This window comes from Hyperolius riggenbachi, chromosome 7 (assembly GCF_040937935.1).
Source record: "Hyperolius riggenbachi isolate aHypRig1 chromosome 7, aHypRig1.pri, whole genome shotgun sequence".
Classification (NCBI taxonomy): Eukaryota; Metazoa; Chordata; class Amphibia; order Anura; family Hyperoliidae; genus Hyperolius; species Hyperolius riggenbachi.
The window spans coordinates 314771264-314792242 of record NC_090652.1 but is presented as its reverse complement, the minus strand read 5'-3'; the positions used below and the strand labels follow the sequence as shown (position 1 = coordinate 314792242).

The following is a 20979-nucleotide window of genomic DNA, read 5'->3' as shown; positions in this document are numbered from 1 at the left end:
GCAGCGCAGAAAAGCCATTTGCTGCCAGTAAGGCGAATCGGTATCGTCAGCGACATTTGGCGAGATGAGGTCTGGCCTCTGATGTTCCTCCTTAATATTTATGTGTATAAAAATAAATAAAATCAGGAAATGGAGGAGACAGAATTCCCTGCAGGGCGATTTAATAAAAATGCCAGCCAAAAGGAACAAGATGGATTCCTCCGCTGATCACATTCCTGCGGACGCTGCAGCTAAGTCACAGAAACAGGATATGAAAGGCCGGCTACTTATGTGACTGGAGATACGGGGGAGATGCCAACCTCTCTCCAGACTGCTGGTAAAGAGGCGTGAAAGGAAACCAACGCCAATATAAACATTATGAGTGTTTCATTTATTGTGGCCCATACGCTACACAATATTCTCTTCATACATTCGCTATTATACTTGATAAAAAAAAAAAATTGAGTCATGGGCTGAAGTGACCACAAGGGGTCACGCCCTCCACAGAGGCCACCGCTAGGAGCCACGCCCTCCACAGAGGCCACCGCTAGGAGCCACGCCCTCCACAGAGGCCACCGCTAGGAGCCACGCCCTCCACAGAGGCCACCGCTAGGAGCCACGCCCTCCACAGAGGCCACCGCTAGGAGCCACGCCCTCCACAGAGGCCACCGCTAGGAGCCACGCCCTCCACAGAGGCCACCGCTAGGAGCCACGCCCTCCACAGAGGCCACCGCTAGGAGCCACGCCCTCCACAGAGGCCACCGCTAGGAGCCACGCCCTCCACAGAGGCCACCGCTAGGAGCCACGCCCTCCACAGAGGCCACCGCTAGGAGCCACGCCCTCCACAGAGGCCACCGCTAGGAGCCACGCCCTCCAAAAAAGACTATTTGTGATGGTTGGCTGAGATTGCTGGTTTAGTGGAGTTCTGGATAACTGGAACTCTGCCTTTACAGTAGTCAGCATTGTGACTTATAGCTGGAAATAAATCGGGTAATATGTAGCGAGAAGCAGATTAAATAGTAAATAAAAAACAACCTTTAGGAAGAATAGACTCTGCCTGGGAGAATCTGCTCATCTTTCTCAGCACAACAGAAGCTCTAGAAACACCTTTGAGAAATGGAGCTACTCTCAGACCTCTGCTTAAAATTCACAAGCAAAACAAAGTTCATTCAAGGGATCGTTTACAGCCGATTACATGAAGGTACCCGCTGCCAGTGACCGCAGGGAGAATCTCAGTATCTTTATAACTGCTCCCCTGTGACGCGGGCGCGCAGTGACCGCAGGGTGAATCTCAGTATCTTTATAACCGCTCCCCTGTGACGAGGGCACGCAGTGACCGCAGGGAGAATCTCAGTATCTTTATAACCGCTCCCCTGTGACGAGGGCGCGCAGTGACCTTGGGGACACGGTAAAGCTTACACCTTATTTTTTGTGCCATCTCATTTCAATGATTAATTAGCCTGTGGCGGGCGACCTTGCGGGGACAGATGAAGCCGTTCATTAAGCGGGTGCAGAAGGTTTGGCGGCTCTCTGACGAGAGGCCATGAAACTGTGAAAAGGGTCACTAAAGCTGATTCATGACCCCTCTCCCTATGAATAGGCCAGACGCAGCGCTGACAAATTCACATCTAAAATCCTCCCATACAGCCCGGCGGGGGCCATAAATCTCCCCTTATAGCCCTCGCTGACAGCTGCTGCTCACTGCGGACACTGGAGAGCGACAGCAAACACATACTTACATACAGATACAGACAGACACACTGCTGTTCACTGCGGACACTGGAGAGCAAGAGCAAACACACACACTTACATACAGAGAGACACACACACTGCTACTCACTGCGGACACTAGAGTGTGAGCAGAGAGGGAACACACACCCTGATACACACTGCTGCTAGCTGCCATTCAGCACTGCGGACACCATGGGAGCGAAAGCAGCGAAAGGGACACACAACCCCAGATACAGATCCACAGATCCTGCAGTTTGGAAATGGACCACACACACACACACACACACACGTACACACACACACACACACACGTACACACACACACGTACACACACACACGTACACACACACACGTACACACACACACACGTACACACACACACACGTACACACACACACACACGTACACACACACACACACACACACACACACGTACACACACACACGTACACACACACACGTACACACACACACACACACACACACACACACACACACACACACACACACACACACACACACACACACACACACACACACACACACACACACACACACACACACACACACACACACACACACACACACACACACACACACACACACACACACACACACACACACACACACACACACACACACACACACACACACACTTGATTAGCACATTTCCAAGTTGCTTAAATTTGCATGAAATTCAAATTATTAGCACCTCACTGGCCATCGACACTGCCCATTGGCTTTTATTGCTGATGTGATTTGGCCGATCTCTGGCCCAGAGCAAGGTTGTCCCCACTCACCGCGACCACCGCATGAGGTCGCTCGTGTGCCGCACAATCAACCCTCTGCCCCCCCATATTAATTACGGCTCAAAAATCTAAAGCAACCTGTATGCAGCTTGGAACCGCACTTTATTTCGATTGGCCCAATCGCTAGCTGCAGCATGAATCTGTCATCTGCTGATTGGACGCTAACACACTTACCTGTAGTGAGTGGGAGGTGGGTGATCGGACTGAGGAAGGTCAGGGTGAACCAGGTGGCTGCAAGAGTGGCACCCGAAAATAGTAACACCAGGATAAGCTTCAGAACCCCCCGAATAGAGTCTGCAAACCTGCAAGAGAGAAGGGCGTGGTCAGAGCAATAAGGACAGAACATTATACAGCGCCAACATCTTCCCTAGCGCTGTACATCGTGTAATCATACAACAATGGGGAGCATGGATACATGGGCAGAGCTACACCCTGTACAATCAGGACAATCAATTTAGAAATGAATAAACACTGGTGGAGTTGCCCTTGATATGATACTAGTGTACTAGAGTTGTATATATACACACACACGAAACATTTCTTACCTTCTCAGAAGGACAATCCATTAATGGATAAGCTAATGTTTATTCAAGCACAGTAGACCACGCATTTCAGGGGTCTTGGTCGCTTCCTCAGGTCAATACAAGTGTCTGTAGAACTTTTGGTCATGAATGTGAGCGCATAAACATACTTTTTCAATGACCAAAAGTTCCACACCAGTGTTTAGTTCAGTCCGTACTCCAAAGGGGGGGGGGGGGGGGGTTAGTCACAAGGACCTTTAGTGCTCACAACTAATCCAGGAATCCAGGAGAGCGACCAACAGACCTGGGACACCGAGCAGGGACGGCGATATTCCCACAGGCTCAGATGGTGGTTGCATGCTTTGCAGCTCACCCTTGTGAGTATATTACTTATATACATGTGTGCTTACATCTTTGTCTAACGATACTGCACCATTGGGCTCCTGGTCTCCCTCATTCACAAGAGACTTCGAGCTTCTGGGTAACCATCAAGGATTAAAATATAAAAAAAATAAAAAAAAACTTAAACAGCTTAGAAGTGAACCTTGTGCTCAGTCACTGCAAGGCAACACTGCTAACCACCGCCAATCACCGTGCTGCCCAACCACCGCGCTGCCCAACCACTGCCAACCACCGTGCTGCCCATCACACTGGCCAACCACTGCCAACCACCGTGCTGACCTTCCACAACTTCCAGCAAATCAAAGGGCTTCTATAAAAGCTGAACACTTCACATTTGGTTTTATCTATCCAGACTCTGCATCTAATAAATCCCCGACTCCATCCTTGTATTTCCCCTCAATTACGCCTGCTCAGCCGGAAACTGCAGGGAAGGAGGCCATCATTTTAGGTCGTTCAGTTTAATCTACACTGAAAGTTCCGGAATGCTTAAAGAGCAAGATATTTTTTTAAAGCGTTGGATTAAGTCTGCACAACTGCGACTAGCGATGGTCCTGCCCCTCCCTCCAAGAGATAAATGGCAGAAGGGGCAACTCTGCATCACACCGGCCTCTGACAGCACCACGCCCCATTGGTGACATCACCACCATGTGACACAGCTGTATGTAACCTGGATGCATTCTTCTGTGTAATTAGAAGCTACAGGCGAACTATAAACCAGCAGCTCTTCTGCACCTGGCTGACAAAAAAATAAATAAAAAAAAAAACAACAACAAAAAAAATTGCATGGCTCCGCCCACAGCCTCTGAACATCTCTGACCAGAGCTTGCCAGATGTGTTCTGAGGGTCCTGGCACTGGATCAGTGCGCTCATGGAGGGCATGGAAAGTCACTGGACGTGGATGTTACATCTTCTCCTGCACCGATACCCCCCTCGGGTGTAAACACACTCCTCTTACGGGAGCTCAGAGGCAAATAACCCTTTAGTGTCTGGAATAAGTGTCACACTCTGTAAGTCATACATTTTCAGCATTTCCAGGCAATAAGACGGCCACCTTCACAAAATGGATTCATCCGGCAGCTCTGGCCAGTGAGAGGACCATGCAACTTAGTAAAACAAGGCCACGGAGTTATGGAGGCCACGGCGGAGGCGAGATCAGGCGAAGACTCGCAGGGTTCGGGTTTGCTGTAAGCAGGCAAGGCTGGTGTGTTTCTGAAAGTGCGGCTTCAGCTTTTTTTTGGGGACGCGAGGGAGTCGGTATTTCTCAGCTCCTCCCCAGATCGGTCTGTGTTCGCTGGAATCTTTGCAGACGAGGCGCAAACAAAGCGTATGAGAATCTGGGAGGCGCGCTTTGTAATTAGCCGGTTTTGGAAACACAATTACAGGTTGTCATTGTGCGCGGGTGACGTGCGAGGAGTGACAAGCGTGCGCTGAAATTGGGCCACTTTCTCCTCTCCCCATACATCGCAGCAGCTGCGGGAACACAAGAGGCGTTGGGACGGAATAATGAGACGCACCCGCTCATGAAAAAAAACCCACCAATGTGACAAGAATTATGACCCAATTTCCCTGATTACGACTTTTAGCGGATTATTACAGCCGGACCCGTCACGGATCCGGCCCTCCAGAAAAGACAGATGAGCGGCGTCCGCTCTCATTAGGCTACGGCTCGCCCCGCTGGCTGGCAGGAACCGCCACGTCAGTGACCTTCCTATTACCACCAAATTAGCTCTCAAAGCCGCCTCCTACAGCTAAAATATGACATCTGTTATTCGGATCCTAAAGGCAGTGGTTACGACCGCGATAACCGCATTACAGGCCAAAATATGACCACATACAGCGAAGAAGCAGCGAACGCACTCTGTGCCAGGGCAAAGGAAGTACAGATTATAGCAGCCAATCGTTTGCTTTCCTCACTCCACACCAACAACTGAGCGTTCCTGCAGCCCAACATTCCACAGGACACACAGCACCAATGTAATGCTAATGAGATGGATGAAGGAGTGCCCTTAGGGGGCCCCTCTGGTCCAGGGGCCCTGGTGCGGTTGCAACTTCAGCATCCCCTATTGCTATGCAACTGACTTCAGGCACCTTCTGTGCACCAGTCTCTGATCTCTCATCCAGCCAGTCTGAAATTACTGGCAGAGCTTTGTGCGGCTAGGCCACGACCTGCACACAGTCTTGCCGGCTAGGCCACGACCTGCACACAGTCTTGCCGGCTAGGCCACGACCTGCACACAGTCTTGCCGGCTAGGCCACGACCTGCACACAGTCTTGCCGGCTAGGCCACGACCTGCACACAGTCTTGCCGGCTAGGCCACGACCTGCACACAGTCTTGCCGGCTAGGCCACGACCTGCACACAGTCTTGCCGGCTAGGCCACGACCTGCACACAATCTTGTTGGCTAGGCCATTACCGGCACACAATCTTGTTGGCTAGGCCATTACCGGCACACAATCTTGTTGGCTAGGCCACGACCTGCACACAATCTTGTTGGCTAGGCCACGACCTGCACACAATCTTGTTGGCTAGGCCATTACCTGCACAGAATCTTGTTGGCTAGGCCATTACCTGCACACAATCTTGCTGGCTAGGCCATGACCTGCACACAATCTTGTTGGCTAGGCCATGACCAGCACACAATCTTGTTGGCTAGGCCGTTACCTGCACACAATCTTGTTGGCTAGGCCGTTACCTGCACACAATCTTGTTGGCTAGGCCGTTACCTGCACACAATCTTGCTGGCTAGGCCGTTACCTGCACACAATCTTGCTGGCTAGGCCGTTACCTGCACACAATCTTGTGGAAGATGCTCATTAAAGATTCGATGTGTTCCTGTGTGTTCGGAGTTCTTGTCATGCTGCAGAATGAAGTAGGAACAGATCAGACACCTCCCTGATGCCATCGGATGATGGATAGCAATCTGCCTGTACTCAGCTGCCAGGGTTACATCAATTTCACTGAAATCCTCCCTTCTACTCGCAGGAGTGCACCGCCAATACAGCAGCAGATGACATAAGTCAAGCTTACATCTCTTCACAGCTGGAAGGTACCCAACAGGTACAACAGCTCAGAACTGGCAAACACAAACTGTGCCAACCTCTTAAAGGGCAGTGGCAACCATTCAGAACCAGGACAGTGAAGGTAGTCATTAGCTAGCCATTCCGAGATGGAAAGGAAGCTAAGCAAGTCCTTGTCTCAGGATTGTGATGAAAATATATAGGAGGAGAAGAAGGAGTTCAGGGACTGATGGGTGAAAATCTGAAACATTTAGATCTAACAAAAGGTTTTTTGTCCTTAGGATTGGAGAACAGAACTTGTCTGGAGCAAATTGTGAAGCATGGCGGAGGCTCCCTGCAGGATCATTGCTACATTCCCACAAAACTTAATGAAAATGTACGACTCCACCATGGCTGAGATTTGAGGGCCGATATACCCGATTGTCATACAAAAAACAGCAGCATTTTGCGTGTCCCATTCTCTAGCAAGACCAGCACCTCACAGCGGACCAAAAATACTACACAACCAGCTACACTGAAAGAATAAAGAACTGTACAACAAATGCTGCCATCCCCCTTCCCCACCCCCCAGTCTGGGATTCCTCTAATGCTAGTATAGACAACTCAGGTCTGCAGTGAACTATGGCCAGCTTTGCAGGATGCAGGGGAACAACAGAGTAGGTGAGTATCTTCAAGAAAGTTTTTAAGTCTTGACCCTGTGATCAAAAACACACTTTATGTTTAACTCCTGCATAGCCTTTACTAGACAAAACAAACAAAACACAAGCGGATACGAGATGAAAAACTAACTATAACAAAGTAACTTGTCTATATATCTTATCTACAGTTTAGATAGTTTACACAGCAAATCTAGCTACAAACAGCTTCAATAGAATATGATTATTTCTTCCTGTGATACAATGACAGCAGCCATGTTTGTAAACATTACACAGAGGCAGGCGTATCTGCATCTTCAGCACTCAGCCTGTGAAAAAAACCTAATCCCCCCTCCTCCCCTCTGCCTCTGAAATCTCTGGCTAGTAATACCTCCCCCTCCTCCAGCCCAGACTGAGCTCCCATGAGCCCTTGTTACTGTCTGAAAATGCCAAGGCTCTCTGAAATGCTGTGGGTGAGGCTTGTTTAGTTTATAGGGAAATAGAGTATTAAAACAAAAAACAAAACAAAAAAACACAAGTATTTGGCTTGAAGGAATGCCCTATAAACAATAGGAAAGGAACAATTATGCAATGAGTAAAAGTTCATCTCGGATCCACTTTAAACTTTTGGCAACAATTATTTATCTCCACAGCAGTTCAGGTTTTTTAGTCAGGTCACAGATGGGATGTGATGGAATAAGTGGATGGGTTATAGTTTATGCTCAGATCGAGCCTTTACATTTTTGCGTCATTTTACAGTTGTCTCATACCTGCCCACTGCGATTCCAACAAAACATCCGCCCACAATGGACCAGAATCCAATCCAGCCAGCTTCGACCTGCAGAAGAACAGGGCGATTATACGTGTGTAGCAGTGAGAAGCAGCCTCATAAACAGACCCAGACGCACCACTTACCTGGCTGACATGTATAGGCTCTAATATGAGGTCCAGGACCCCGGACCACCCGGCATAGAAGCCTAGAGGAATGGCATAAGCCAGCGCGATCATCAGGAACCGAACATTGCTGTAAGAAAAGAGAGAGACGGAGGTTACAACATGGCTGCCACATACTTCCTGTCACATGACCAGATGCAAAGCCTAGAAACAAATGATGGACAGATTGTATAGGCAAACTCTCATACTACATGGATGTGGGAAGATTTGCCAGTCAAAAGTGGATGTTTCTGCACTCCAAGACTACAACAGCAGGGCAGAAAAATTAAAGGGAACCTAAACTGAGAAGGATATGGATTTTCCCTTTTAAAATACCAGTTGCCTGACCCTCCTGCTGATCCTGTGTCTCCAATACTTTCAGCCACAGCCCCTGAACAAGCATGCAGATCAGGTGCTCTGACTGAAGTCAGACTGTATTAGCTGCATGCTTGTTTCAGGTGTGTGATTCAGACACTACTGCAGTCAGATCAGGCAGGACAGCCAGGCAACTGGTATTGGTTAAAAGGAAATATCCAGATCCCTCAGTTTAGGTTCCCTTTAACGGAAGGCCCAAATGACAAGAATATGGAGGCTGCCATATTTCCTGGTCAGAAAAAAAGCCTAGCAGGTTCTCTTCCTTCCAGTAGGAAGCGTTGCACAACTGGAACAAGTATGCAGCCTGTACAGTCTGACTAAGAACTTGATTTATTCCTTTTAACGTAAACCGGAAGTGAGAAGGATATGGAGGCTGCCATATTTCCTTTTGAGCAATGCACCTTGCCTGTTGATCCTCTAATACATTTAGCCATAACCCCTGAACAAGCATGCTGCAGATCAGGTGCTCTGACTGAAGTGTGACTGGATTAGCTGCATGCATGTTTCAGGTGTGTCAGTCAATACTACAGCCAAAGACATCAGCAGGGCTGCCAGACCAGGTGTATTGTTTAAAAAGGAAATAAACATGGCAGCCTCCATTTCACTCTCACTGTAAGTGGCCTTTAAATCAAAACCTTTTATTGAATGAGATAACTTTATAACAGTAGCAGGCATACACAGTACATCAAATAACAGGAATCCACAGCAGGGAGTAAAGGAATATGCAGATCAGTACTACGCAGAACAGAAAGCCAAACCACATCAGCAAGGAGAGATCCAATACTCACTGAAGCTTCCAGACACACAGGAGGATCTATACAGCCAGGGGAAGGATGATGCAGAAGTATGAAGTGCAGCTAAAGCATGTGTGCTGGGGGGATGCAGAGCCCCCAATCCAGGCCAGAGACTGCAGCTTGGAAAATGGACCAAAGTCCACCTTATGAATGATAAACAATTTGTACTGCAACATGGTTTAATTTGTTATGATGCAATGAGTAAATGGCGGATATCAGATAGACTGATCTACCACAAACTTAATACTGTGCAGTGCGCTTAAAGGACAATTGAAGTGAGAGGGATATGGAGGCTGCCATATTTCCTGTTACACAATACCAGTTGCCTGGCTGTCCTGCTGATACTCTGCCTCAAATACATTTAGCCACAGCCCCTGAACAAGCATGCAGCAGATCCGGTGCTCTGACTGAAGACAGACTGGATTAGTTGCATGCTTGTTTCAGGTGTGCGATTCAAACACTACTGCAGCCAGAGATAGCAGGACTGCCAACTGGTATGAACAGGAAATAAATATGGCAGCCTCCATATCTCTCCTGTCCTTTAAAGGGAACCCAAGGCGTGAGGGATATGCAGGGTGACATTTTTTTTTTCCCTTCTAAACAATGCCAGTTGTATGGCAGCCCTATTGCTCTTCTGGCATAAGTAGTATCTGAGTCAAAACCCTGGAACAAGCATATGGCTAATCTAGTAAAACCTGAGTCGTGAGTACCTGATCTGCTGCATGCTTGTTCGGGGTCTATGGCTAAAAGTATTATAAACAAAGGATCAGGGGGACAGACAGTAACTGGTATAGTTTAAAAGGAAATAAACATGGCAGCCTCCATACCCCTCAAGTCGGTATCCCTTCAAGTAGTTTATTGTTGGTAGACTGAGATCACACACTTGTAAGTGTGAGAACATAGTGCAGTGAAAGACACATACTCAGACAAGAGTGTGGGCGTACGGTGGCTCGGTGGTGGTGGGGCTGGAGTTCAGGACGATGGTTCTGTGGTGGCGGCTTTAAGATCAAAGCAACGCGGGGTGGGTTGTGTGTTATTCTGTTTCTCCTGGTGCTTAGTCTAGAGGTGAGGAGGAGGTCCAGTGATAATAGGGGGCCCTATGATCCTCTCCCCGGCACTGATAACCCCTTTGGGGGTTTGTATTTGTCTTTTGCTGATGCGCCTGCGATCTAGGCAATGTTGGAGGAGAAGGATTGATTTGAATGTGGCGGAGTAGAAGCCAGACAGTAGCTCCCACTGCATTCCAAATTTTACCAACTGATGCAGGAATAACCTCTTCAGCCGCTAAGTTTTGGTGGTGTTATTCCATTTCAGGTCTTCAGAAATAGTGGTGGTCAGGAACCAAGAATTTGATACCTTGGTGACTTCAGTACCTTTGATGAATATCTGGGTGGGTGAGTGTGGTAGGGTGTCTTCTGAAGTCTACAGTTCTACAGTTTTTCCTGTAATTTTTAACTGGTCTTTGCACCATTTGTAGATTTCCTTAATCTCGTTGCAGTATGCATGGCCTCCCTTCTTATCCATGCGGCCCAGAATGGTGAAGTCATCCACAAATTTGATGACCTTTACTGAGTGCTCAGATGAGGTACAGTTGTTTGTGTACAAGGAGAACAGGATTGAAGATGTTACATATGGCTGGGGGAGGACCCATGTTGGTGGTTCTAATCGGTGGAAAAATTTCCGAGCTTGACTAATGCGTCCTGTTGGTGAAGAAGTCCTTGATCCACACGCGTAGGGAGGAGTTAACCCCAAGTAGACTCAGACTGTTCTGCAGGATGGTTGGGCTGACGGCAGAATGGAAGTCCACAAAAAAAATCCCGGCACAGGTTCCGGGTCTATTCAGGCGTTTCATAATGTCCACCGGTCTGATATGGATTGTGTCAGCAATGGACCAGTCTGCCCTATATGTGACTAGTGCTGGTCAAGGAAGGCATTAGTGGTGTGCTTCAGCTGGGTCATGACCAGTCTTTCGAGGATCTTCATGACTATGGGAGTCAGGGTGACTGGCTTGAAGTTATTTAGATCGGTGTTTCCTGGCTCATCTGGAACTGGGGTAATCATGGATCAAATCGGAAGGAAACTTTGCATTCTGCCTGGGAATTGAGGACAGGGGCCAGTTGGCTAACAGGTTTTCAGGCAGACTGATGACACCATCCGGGCCTGTGGCTTTCCTAGGGAGGTTGGAGTCTTGAGGTTAGTGGCTTCTCTGAGGCCTTTCCAGACTTCCCGTGGGTTGTTTGCCTGGAGACAGTCTCAGCTTTTCAGAGCAGACCCTCTTGGTGAATCTACGCTCCCAGTTAAGGGCGTTTTGGGCTTGTCTGAACACATCTGGGGTGCTGGTCTTGTGTGCTTTCTCCTTGAGTTTACTGAGCAGGCATAGCTTGTCGAATCAGAGTTTGTTGATGGAAAAAAAATTTGAAGGGCTCCTTCTCTCAAAAGCTGATATAGGAAGAGACATTCTCGTTGCAGGCGAGACAGGCCTGAAGTCGCACCTTTGCTCCTCCGTCCACTTTTCCACGATCTAGAAGACCAGTTTGGTGGTCTCAGAGTTCCTCCTGTAGGTGAAGATCAGTTGGATTAGGCAGTGGTGCTAGTTGTCCAGGGCAGCCCATTGGGTAGCCTTGTAGGCATCCTGAATAGCAGTGCTCCAGTGTTTTGATTTTTGGTGGGGCAGGTAATACACTGCTTGCAGCAAGGCAGCTCCAAACAGAGGTTTGCACTGTTGAAGTTCCCCATGATGATGATGATGATGAGTCCATCCTCATACAGATGCATTGTTTCTGCTGTGATGCAGGGATGCTGGGAAACACAGCATCTATTGCCCCTCCTACTTTAAGCGTCACCCCCTGACAGACCCGCCCACCAGCTACTCAAGACAATAGAAGAAACGAGCTGTACTGCAGTGAGAACCACATTTCAGCCTATTAAATATTCTGTCCAGCACTTTGCATCCACAGCATCTATAATACCTTTTCACGATTGCTGTGCTGTCCTTTAATCATATGAAATAAAGCTCTCCCTGCTACCCACAACCCCTCTCCATCAGAAGATGCGGTACCTCCGGCATCGCTCTGGTGCTTCCCGGAGTGATCGGGGACATCAGAGAGGATCCTTCCTGTGATATCACGCAGGGGATGCTCGGCCATCAGCTGGGAGATGTTAGGAGAATCTGACGAGTGAGAGAGTGAATTGGAACAGACAGCTCCCATCTGTAGGAAGGGCGAGAGGAAGTGTGAGGGATGGAGCAGGAGTTCGCCGCCGTGCGATATACTAACAGACGAGAACGATCTCGCTGTCTCACGGAGAGCGCCGTTAAGAATCTCAATTAACTGAACGCCTCGCGATGCAGCAGGAATAGATTTCAGATGCCTGTGCATATTAACACGTCTACAGCTGAGCGAGAGCGCCGGCGTGCCGAGGCATTCATCTCCGCCCGCGAGAGGCCAACGCAACGCCAGCTCCGTCTCACACAGCCTTGGGTGGTTTAATCTTTATTGTCCTCGGCCTATATAAACACGTATCCCCAATCGATGCGGCTGTCAAAGAAATATTGTGCCAAGTAAGCGGCTGTTCGCATCTAAATGAGCTCCCTCGGGAAAAGCTGTGCCGACTCGTCTCAGAACCGCTCTGCATCTACACGTTGTGCGTTTGAGTGTTCCAACACGAGCCCCGAACCCAGCATGACCTATTGCTCTGCTTCCAACAGCAAAATCGCCAAACAGCAACACACAGCACAAAGCAACAGCCAATAACGCATCACTCAATATTAAAGATCCTTCAGGGTGAACTAATGAACTCCGAGAGGAGACAGCTGTACAGAAAGTACTGAAACACTGGATTATGCAGAGAATGAGAGATCTGGTATAAACTGCACGGTGGCATGGTGGATAGCACTCTCGCCCTGCAGCACAGGGTTCCTGGACCGCAATCCCAGACAGGGTGCTATCTGCATGGAGTTTGTATGTTCTCCCCATGTCTGCATGGGTTTCCTCCGGGCACTCATTTCCTCCCACATCCCATAAACATACAGAAATTTAACAGGTTTTACTCTCAAAAATTGGCCCTAGACAATGATGGACATAGGACTATGGTAGGATTAGAGTGTGAGCTCCTCTAAAGACAGTCAGTGACATGGCTATGTACGCTGTAATGTGCTGCAGAAGATGTCAGTGCTATAGGATTACTAAAGAATAATCAATAGAGGGGTCAAGCATCTGCATCCCTCAGGCTCCATCCCCATCATACACCTGGATTTGGCATTATATGATGGTTTCACGTACATATGGCAACCAGTTCTCGGGATTTTAGCCAAGTGACATTTTTTCTGAAAACTCCCGTCACGTCACCCTTCTTGTGTGCCCAACACTAACCACTAATCGCCCAACATTAACCCCTTCATTACCTGATGCCAATTAATACCCTAAACTTTCCCCTTACGCTATGTTCACAGTGGTTGTTGCACAACCGGAACGTAAAAGTTGCAATGCACATTATCTACGTATCGAAGGCAGTCAAGTATCCAGTCAATGAAAACTATGCTCCAATGTCACCTATAACAAGCTTATGGGGGTAATTGGGATTCCTCAAGCTGTTACACCGCACATTGGTTTTGATTTGCGAAATTCTGCATTACAATGTGACCGTTACGTCGCAGCGCCCCACTGTGAACGTAACCTAAAGCATTGCCTACAGGTGGCCACACCCAAATCTACCACAATCTGACCAAAACTGCCACACAATCACAGTGAAGCTTCCGCTTCCTTCCACGGATCTGTGGATTTCTTGAGGTTAGTTAGGCTCGGTTCCGACTTGCACCAAATAGTAGCATAACATATAACGGACATGTCAACTGAGCCAATGTTAAAAACAACAATTGGAAACACAAGCTAGTTTTAATGGACCCACTGTATTGCATTAAAGGGAATGTCCAAGCAAAATAAAAAAATGAGTTTCACTTACCTGGGGCTTCTACCAGCCCCATGCAGCCATCCTGTGCCCTCGTAGTCACTCACTGCTGCTCCAGTCCCCGCCACCAGCTAGTTCTGCTTCTACCAGCCCCATGCAGCCATCCTGTGCCCTCGCAGTCACTCACTGCTGCTCCAGTCCCCCGCCGCCAGCTAGTTCTGCTTCTACCAGCCCCATGCAGCCATCCTGTGTCCTCGTAGTCACTCACTGCTGCTCCAGTCCCCCGCCGCCAGCTAGTTCTGCTTCTACCAGCCCCATGCAGCCATCCTGTTCCCTCGTAGTCACTCACTGCTGCTCCAGTCCCCCGCCGCCAGCTAGTTCTGCTTCTACCAGCCCCATGCAGCCATCCTGTTCCCTCGTAGTCACTCACTGCTGCTCCAGTCCCCCGCCGCCAGCTAGTTCTGCTTCTACCAGCCCCATGCAGCCATCCTGTGTCCTCGTAGTCACTCACTGCTGCTCCAGTCCCCCGCCGCCAGCTAGTTCTGCTTCTACCAGCCCCATGCAGCCATCCTGTGTCCTCGTAGTCCCGCCACCAGCTAGTTCTGCTTCTACCAGCCCCATGCAGCCATCCTGTGCCCTCGTAGTCACTCACTGCTGCTCCAGTCCCCTGCCGCCAGCTAGTTCTGCTTCTACCAGCCCCATGCAGCCATCCTGTGCCCTCGCAGTCACTCACTGCTGCTCCAGTCCCCTGCTGCCAGCTAGTTCTGCTTCTACCAGCCCCATGCAGCCATCCTGTGCCCTTGTAGTCACTCACTGCTGCTCCAGTCCCCCGCCGCCAGCTAGTTCTGCTTCTACCAGCCCCATGCAGCCATCCTGTGCCCTCGTAGTCACTCACTGCTGCTCCAGTCCCCCGCTGGCAGCTTGCCGACCTCGGAGGTCGGCGGGACGCATTGCGTACATTTTTACGCATTCCCGCTAGTGCAGGAACATTAACACATACATTTTTACGCATTACTGGTTCAATGCGTAAAAATGTACGCATTGAACCAATAACGCGTAAAAATGTATGTGTTAATGTTCCTGCACTAGCGGGAATGCGTAAAAATGTACGCAATGCAGCAGGATACTGGAGCAGCAGTGAGTGACTACGAGGGCACAGGATGGCTGCAGGGGGCTGGTAGAAGCCCCAGGTAAGTGAAACTCATTTTATTTTGCTTGAACCTTCCCTTTAAGCACACCACAAAGTCCAGACCTGCGCTTTTCCGGATAGCATATGCATTTCCCATAGAAACCCATAGTGGAAATGCATTTCCTCCGCAAACTGTACAAGAAAATTAACTGGAGCAGACACTAAACGGTCTGCTCTGATCCATCCAAAGAGGCCATCGCAACCCCTGGCGGTCAGCAGGTGGCCTGTGTGCCGACTGTCCTCTGTGGGGTCTGGAGCTGCAGTTTCCCTTCTGCTCACTAGATGGCCTGTGTGCTGTCCTGTGTGGGGTCTGGAGCTGCAGTTCCCCTTGCAGTCACTAGGTGGCCTGTGTGCTGACTGTTCTCAGTGGGGTCAGGAGGCCAACAGCCTTGTATGATTAATATAGAGTGAATGCGAGTTTATAGGCATGTCACAGTTTGTGCTCCTGTTATAGAGGACATAATAGGAAAGCAGTAAAAAGGTTTATATGGCAGTTATATAATATGAAGGTTCTGCTTTGCCTCAGGCAGCATTCCTCCAGCACAAGCAGGATAAGGGATGATTATACACACCTGTCATGTGAACGCCAACGCCGCCATGGTCTTACGGATAACGTGGAGATGTCACCCGGTCACTGCATAGACCGCAGAGCTGTGACATCTGTCCACGATCTCCGCTCACCTCCCCAGTTCCTCACACTGCAGCAAAATTATTACCTAAAGGCCTCTTGCACACCAAGTGATTCCGATTCAAATTCCGCTTTTTAATCAGTTTTTACATCCGATTCAGATTTGCAGTTTGCTCCCTGCACACTGCAAATCGGAATCTGAATCGGATGTAAAAACTTATTAACCACTTGATGACCCACCCTTTACCCCCCCTTAAGGACCAGCGTGGTTTTTAGTGATCTGTGCTGGGTGGGCTCTACAGCCCCCAGCACAGATCAGGGTGCAGGCAGAGAGATAAGATTGCCCCCCTTTTTCCCCCCTATGGGGATGATGTGCAGGGGGGGTCTGATCTCTTCTGCCTGCGTGTGGCTGGCGGGGGGGGGGGGGGGCACCTCAAAGCCCCCCTCTGCAGCGAAATTCCCCCCTCCCTCTCCTACCTGCTCCCCCCCCCCGGTGATCGAGGCTGCACAGGACGCTATCCGTCCTGTGCAGCCAGTGACAGGACGTCCCCTGTCGCATGGCGGCGATCCCCGGCCGCTGATTGGCCGGGGATCGCCGATCTGCCTTACTTTTTATTTCCGCTTGTGTTTACATTTAGCCTGCGAGCCGCCATCGGCTATTCACGGAGCCCCCCGCAGTGATTTGACAGGAAGCAGTGATTTGACAGGAAGCAGTGATTTGACAGGAAGCAGTGATTTGACAGGAAGCAGTGATTTGACAGGAAGCAGTGATTTGACAGGAAGCAGCCGCTCGCGCGAGCGGCTGCTTCCTGATTAATCAGCCTGCAGCTGGCGACGCAGTACTGCGTCGCTGGTCCTGCAGCTGCCACTTTGCCGACGCACGGTACAAGCAAGTGGTTAAAAAGCGGAATCTGAATCGGAATCACTTGCAGTGTGCAAGAGGCCTAAAGGATACCAGAGCTCAAATCTGTTTGAGAACGAAGGCCCCCCCTCTTCAAGTAGGCTGGGTTGGGACTGTGCAGGCACCATCCGGGTTTTGCCAGCTGGGAGCTCACTGCTCATGACGTGACCAAGAATTGAACTTCATCCCAATCAGTAGCCAATACCCCCTTTCCCATGAGAAGTCTAATCCTTTTCACAAACATCAGGGGAGTCTATACGGCTGATATTGTGGTGAAACCCCACCCACAGAGATATGTCAGGACCATGGTTCTGACATCACACTGTGGGAACCTTGTTGCATTGTGGATAATAACAGCTTTTTACAGCTGGGTCCAACTGGCAAAAAAGCAAGCAGCATCTCCTTCCAGTGACATCACCTACCAGCATTAAAAATGTTACCATGTTATCAATTTCAGGATGTAAAGTCGGAAAGGAAGGATTTTACAATGAGGAAAACACTGACCAAATCATTTATACATAATTATTGTAAAAATGAAGCACTTTTTTTAAATCACATTATTTTCACTGGAGTTTGTTGCTATTTGCTAGCAGCAATCATTTACAGGACTGTGCACATGCAGTGATAGTTTTTAATGCAGGACGTAGATTCTACATCCTAAAACCAGACCTGGTCAATAACGCTAAACACCTGCATAGCTTGCTGTGAACCCCAATTTATAATACAGGCGTTTAACCTCAAGAATGTACAGTGTATAAGCCATCCTATTCATAGTAAACCAGCCGCAGTGTGTGCAGATCTCTGACTGAATTGAAAGTGTCTAATATGCCGGGTACACACCATGCAATTTCCTGTCAGACTGACGGTCAAAGTTGATTTTTATTCCAACAGGTTCGATCTAATTTCTGATTGTTTCTCTGATCGATTGATCACCTCTACACAAAAATCGATCAGAAAAATGACCAGACGGGGGAGGGGAGGTTGTGGGGATGTGATCCAGGCAAATAAGAGTCAATGCCTGCCGTCCACTGGTTTAGCGACTCCGGGGTGGGAGAGGGGTGAACATTTGCTTTTTTACTTTTCATTTAAATATTTAACCATTACTGCTAGAACCACATTAGGCCGGCTTACTAAGACCATCCACTTCTTGAGGGTTGGATTTAAAGCAGGAGGATCAGCCATACTGTTCAGTAAGCCAGCACCTATTCAGTAGGAGACCTTGGGCCAGTCTCCCTAACACTGCTACTGCCTATAGAGTGTGCCCTAGTGGCTGCAGCTCTGGTGCTTTGAGTCCGCCAGGAGAAAAGCGCTATATAAATGTTCTGTGTTTGTTTGTTTGTACTATGCCAGGGGGAAAAAAAAAAATACGTGTATAGGTAGATAAATACTTGATCTATTTACATAACACATGTATTGTACTGTTCACGCTTTGATTTCAGTGAATGTTATATAGTAAATGAAGAGAAGCCTGTTCCTGGTGGGAACCATGTCTTTTGCCCATAGTTTAGGCTAAATCCTGATGTCATTTCTGCCCTTTACTTTTTTCTTTTCTCCTCCAATCGCTGAGTCAGCTCAGCCTTGCTTGTAAACATAGGTGAGCAGGGGATCGGGTTTCAGATAAATGGAAGAGGCGGAATATATTATAGATCAGGGATGTCAAACCCGGTCCTACCAGGGGGAGGTCCTCACACATTTTTGATACAGCTCAAATGAATTGATGGTTCTGAATCAGGAAGGGTGCGGTCCATCAGGTAGAACACATTCCTCTCTTTCACAGTCCATCCTAAACACTGGCATGGATCTGGCCCTCCAGACCTGGAGTTTGACATGTGTTATAGATTCAAAGAACCTCCAGCATGCAACTATTTGGCACAGACTACTAAAGGGCAGGTGCTCCTTTAGTATGCGATAACTCCAAACCATAACAGCAGAAAAAGTTTTGCAAGTTTTGAATGCAGGATTAGCATCTTTATCACTTAATACACTCAGACCAGTTGCTGTTGAAATTTGATTTTTATGGTGAAGATACCACTTTAAAGGTAATATTTTTGCTGCAGTGTGAGGAACTGGGGACCAGTTGCTGTTGAATTTTGATTTTTTATGGTGAAAATCTCGCTTTAAAAGGGAAGGTTCAGGGAGGGTGGGTAAAAAAATCAAAATCAATTTCCACTTACCTGGGGCTTCCTCCAGCCCGTGGCAGGCAGGAGGTGCCCTCGCCGCCGCTCCGCAGGCTCCCGGTGGTCTCCGGTGGCGTTCTTCTGCGCTCCAAGGCCCGGAACTTCTGCGTCCCACGCCGGCGCTCTGACGTCATTGGACGTCCGCCGGGCTGTACTGCGCATGCGCAGTAGTTCTGCGCATGCGCAGTAGAGCCCGGAGGACGTCCGATGACGTCAGAGCGCCGGCGTGGGACGCAGAAGTTCCGGGCCTTGGAGCGCAGAAGAGCCCGACCTGGCAGCCGGCCTGGCCAGGTCGGGCGCGCCACCGGAGACCACCGGGAGCCTGCGGAGCGGCGGCGAGGGCACCTCCTGCCTGCCACGGGCTGGAGGAAGCCCCAGGTAAGTGGAAATTGATTTTGATTTTTTACCCACCCTCCCTGAACCTTTCCTTTAAGTAAAATAGACCGGTTTCCTCAGACTATTGTACCCCTCAGATCTCTCTTCACCTGGTTGATACAGCTGGCTCAGATTACCAGCCAGCCCTGTAATAAAAGAGCAGGTTTGATTGGCTGTTACAAGCCACCAATAGGCATCCAGTGAGATCACGGCACAGCGTCAGCAGGTCTTACCTCAGCAGCTTGCAGATACTTGTGCTGTAACTGAGCCTGCGACTGGCTGCAGCGATACTGGGCGGCACTGGAGGACGAGATGGGAAATAGGCCAGAACCGCCACAAAGAGCACCGCGATAATCCCAAACTCTGCAATGAAGAACAGAAGCCAACGTTAGCCATAAAAACGGATGACCGGTCTGAACAGTCTTACAGCATAAAACAAAATTATACAAACTACTTCAAAAGGGGAGGGGTTGTGTTCCAAGTCCTAATGGTCAACCGAAGTGCTGTGCTTGTGAGTTAGAGCTGAAGACAACCCCCTGATGTCATGACACCTGCACGGCGCACCACCATGGCATAGTGGGCATCAATGCGCTTACCCTCCGTACTGGGGGCTGCAGCTCACCAACACTACAAGTCAGCACTAGATTTACCTCTATTGTTAGACAGTTCAGGATTGCTCTGGTTGGCATAAGGTAAGCATGTGAACTGGGCATGTCTGTTTTTCCTGCGCATGCAGTCCTCCCGGGCTGCGTGGATCCTCTACTAGCTGGCCCGGTAATTCCTCCAGTCAGTGCATGCGCAGTCTGTCTGCACACTCGCCATCAGGCCGCACATGCTCAATAGACCCTGACTGGGGGAATTACTTGGCCAGCTGGCGGAGGATCCGGGCAGCCCGGGAGGACAGCAAAGGAGCCAACAGCCTGAAGGGGGTGGAGGAAGTCCCAGGTGCGCATACATTTTTGTATTCCCCCGTCTCCGGTTTCCTTTAATGCAATCATGTTAAATAGGGTAACTGTTAAGTAATGTAATACTTTGGAACTCTGGATAAATCTCAGACACCCCAAACCTGGTCATCAACCTCTATTTCCCCACCTCGTCTCCTCCCTATTCCTATAGATTGTAAGCTCACAAGGGCAGGGTTCTCTCACCCTTTGGCATTTGCTGTACATTTTGTGTATTATGTTACTTTGGTCACAGTAATTACTATTGTCTACCAATCCTGTATTATGTACCCTTGCTTGCTTCTTCCATTGTACAGTGCCATCTGAGAGAGGTATAGGGAGGCTGCCATATAGATTTCCTGTTAAACAATCCACATTGCCTGGCTGTCCTGCTGCTGATGCTCTGCCTCTAATGCTTTTAGCCACAGCCCCTGAACTAGCATGCAGCAGATCAGATGCTCTGACTGAAGTGTGACTGGATTAGCTGCATGCTTGTTTCAGGTGTGTGATTCAGACACTACTGCAGCCACAGAAATCGGCAGGGCTGCCAGGCAACTGGTATTGTTTAACAGGAAATAAATATGGCAGCCTTCTTATCCCTCTCACTTGAGGTCTCCTTTAAAGTGGAACTAAACTCAGAATGCACTATCTGCTCTTAAAAAAAA

The 20979-nt window shown here is 49.0% G+C and overlaps 1 protein-coding gene across 1 annotated transcript in view; it reads right to left on the bottom strand.

Moving 5' to 3' along the window:
- Positions 1-20979, bottom strand: part of SLC49A4 (solute carrier family 49 member 4) — a 75036-nt gene that overhangs the window by 17569 nt on the left and 36488 nt on the right. Inside the window, exons 4-7 of the mRNA XM_068246210.1 lie at positions 19607-19736; positions 8012-8120; positions 7867-7934; positions 2695-2822 (exon numbers count right to left, since the gene is read on the bottom strand). Coding sequence (XP_068102311.1) covers positions 2695-2822; positions 7867-7934; positions 8012-8120; positions 19607-19736 — 435 coding nt within the window. The remainder of the gene's footprint in view (positions 1-2694; positions 2823-7866; positions 7935-8011; positions 8121-19606; positions 19737-20979) is intronic.